This window comes from Lactuca serriola, chromosome 4, assembly GCF_051521515.1.
Source record: "Lactuca serriola cultivar US96UC23 chromosome 4, Lser_US96UC23_V15, whole genome shotgun sequence".
Lineage (NCBI taxonomy): Eukaryota > Viridiplantae > Streptophyta > Magnoliopsida > Asterales > Asteraceae > Lactuca > Lactuca serriola.
The window spans coordinates 47,152,613-47,154,141 of NC_136411.1; the positions used below are offsets into that span (position 1 = coordinate 47,152,613).

Here is a 1,529-nt window from a genome sequence, read left to right on the forward strand (position 1 = left end):
AAATGTTTGCAGGTATTTTATATACGTCTCAGTACCCAAAAGAAAAGACGCGTAGAGATTATGGAGGGTATATATTCGTTTTTGTTATTCAAACGAATATGAGCAGACTTTAAATTTGGCAGAAGCTACTATTTTTCATGAATTAAATATGAATGTTACGAGTATAAAGCGCACCGATTTCATAGAAGAAAACTCATGATTATCGCTCCTTTTCTCGCTGCCTATATCTCTTCATTCCAAAACGACGAAGAAATGCCAGAAGTTGTAGGAGAAAGTAATCTTTTTTCAGTGGGCTATGCATTGCCTGAAAGAAAGATTGAAGCTTTCATGGTGCCATCATTCATAAACTACGCAAGAGAACGAGGGATTGATTTCATCCCCATTGACGTTTCCAAGCCACTCACCGATCAAGGTCCCTTCGACTGCATCATTCACAAGCTTTACGGGGATGAATGGGACCTCAATCTCAAGGATTTCTCCGACAACAACCCTAACGCCACCGTCATTGACCACCCCTCCGCCATACAACGCCTCCATAACCGCATTTCCATGCTCGAACCTGTCTCTCAACTCAACATACCTCAACTCAACATCCCAAACCAAATCCTTGTTCGAGATTCCGAGTCTTTGAAAAACGTCGAAACTACAAAGGATTTGAGTTTTCCGGTGATCGCGAAATCTCTGATTGCAGACGGGTCTCCAAATGCACATACTATGTCACTAGTGCTGAATCACGAAGGGTTAACCAAAGGGCTAGAACTGGAGCCACCATTGATACTGCAGCAGTTTGTTAACCACGGTGGGATCATCTTCAAGACTTACGTAGCCGACGACTACGTGGAATGTGTGAAACGGAGTTCGTTGCCGGACATTTCAGAGGAGACCTTGGAGAAGATGGCGTCAGAATCCAATGGCGTCATGAGCTTCTCCAAGATATCAGGTGCTGTAATGGCCTGTGATGACGGATGGAGTAATAACAACTCCGATGAGAAGCTTAAGATGCCGGCGCCTGAGTTTCTTGAAGAGGTGGCGAAAGGCCTGAGACAGGCTCTTGGATTGCACCTGTTTAATTTGGATATGATTAAAGATGATAAAGGAGATGGGTTTCTTGTTGTTGATATTAATTACTTCCCAGGTTACGAGAAATTACCTTCTTATGAAACTGTAATGACTGATTTCTTTTTGAATATAAAAAAGTCACAGGAGGAAAAGAAGATGACCACGAATTGAAGGAGCTCGTCGAGGTTGACGAACCACAGGTTTAGAATTATGTTTTTGTGTGGATGATGGAATTTTCAACCACAATCAGCATCTGATTCCAATATACTAGTTTTAGGTTTAACTTTTGGGCTCATTTATGTATCGTAGCGTAAGGGTATGCATGATTATGTACCATATTCGTTCCAGAATTAATCGATTGGAATTTATGTCGTCCGAGTCCCATTGTTTTCATGCTGACACGATCGTTTGATACAAACCCGAATCTTAATGGAAGTGGGGGATTCATAACTAAAATTAATAGGGTTCGT

General features: G+C 41.7%; 1 protein-coding gene across 1 annotated transcript; it reads left to right on the plus strand.

Moving 5' to 3' along the window:
* Positions 1 to 252: 252 nt before the first annotated feature.
* On the plus strand, positions 253 to 1,230 carry LOC145098329 (inositol-tetrakisphosphate 1-kinase 1-like). Its single transcript, XM_079035967.1, has one exon. It carries the CDS (start codon positions 253 to 255, stop codon positions 1,228 to 1,230), a length of 978 nt encoding a protein of 325 aa, XP_078892093.1.
* Positions 1,231 to 1,529: the final 299 nt, after the last annotated feature.

What these genes read in the sequence shown, in the direction of transcription:
- LOC145098329 (XM_079035967.1), top strand. Translation starts at nt 253, where the DNA reads ATGCCAGAAGTTGTAGGAGAAAGTAATCTTTTTTCAGTGGGCTATGCA.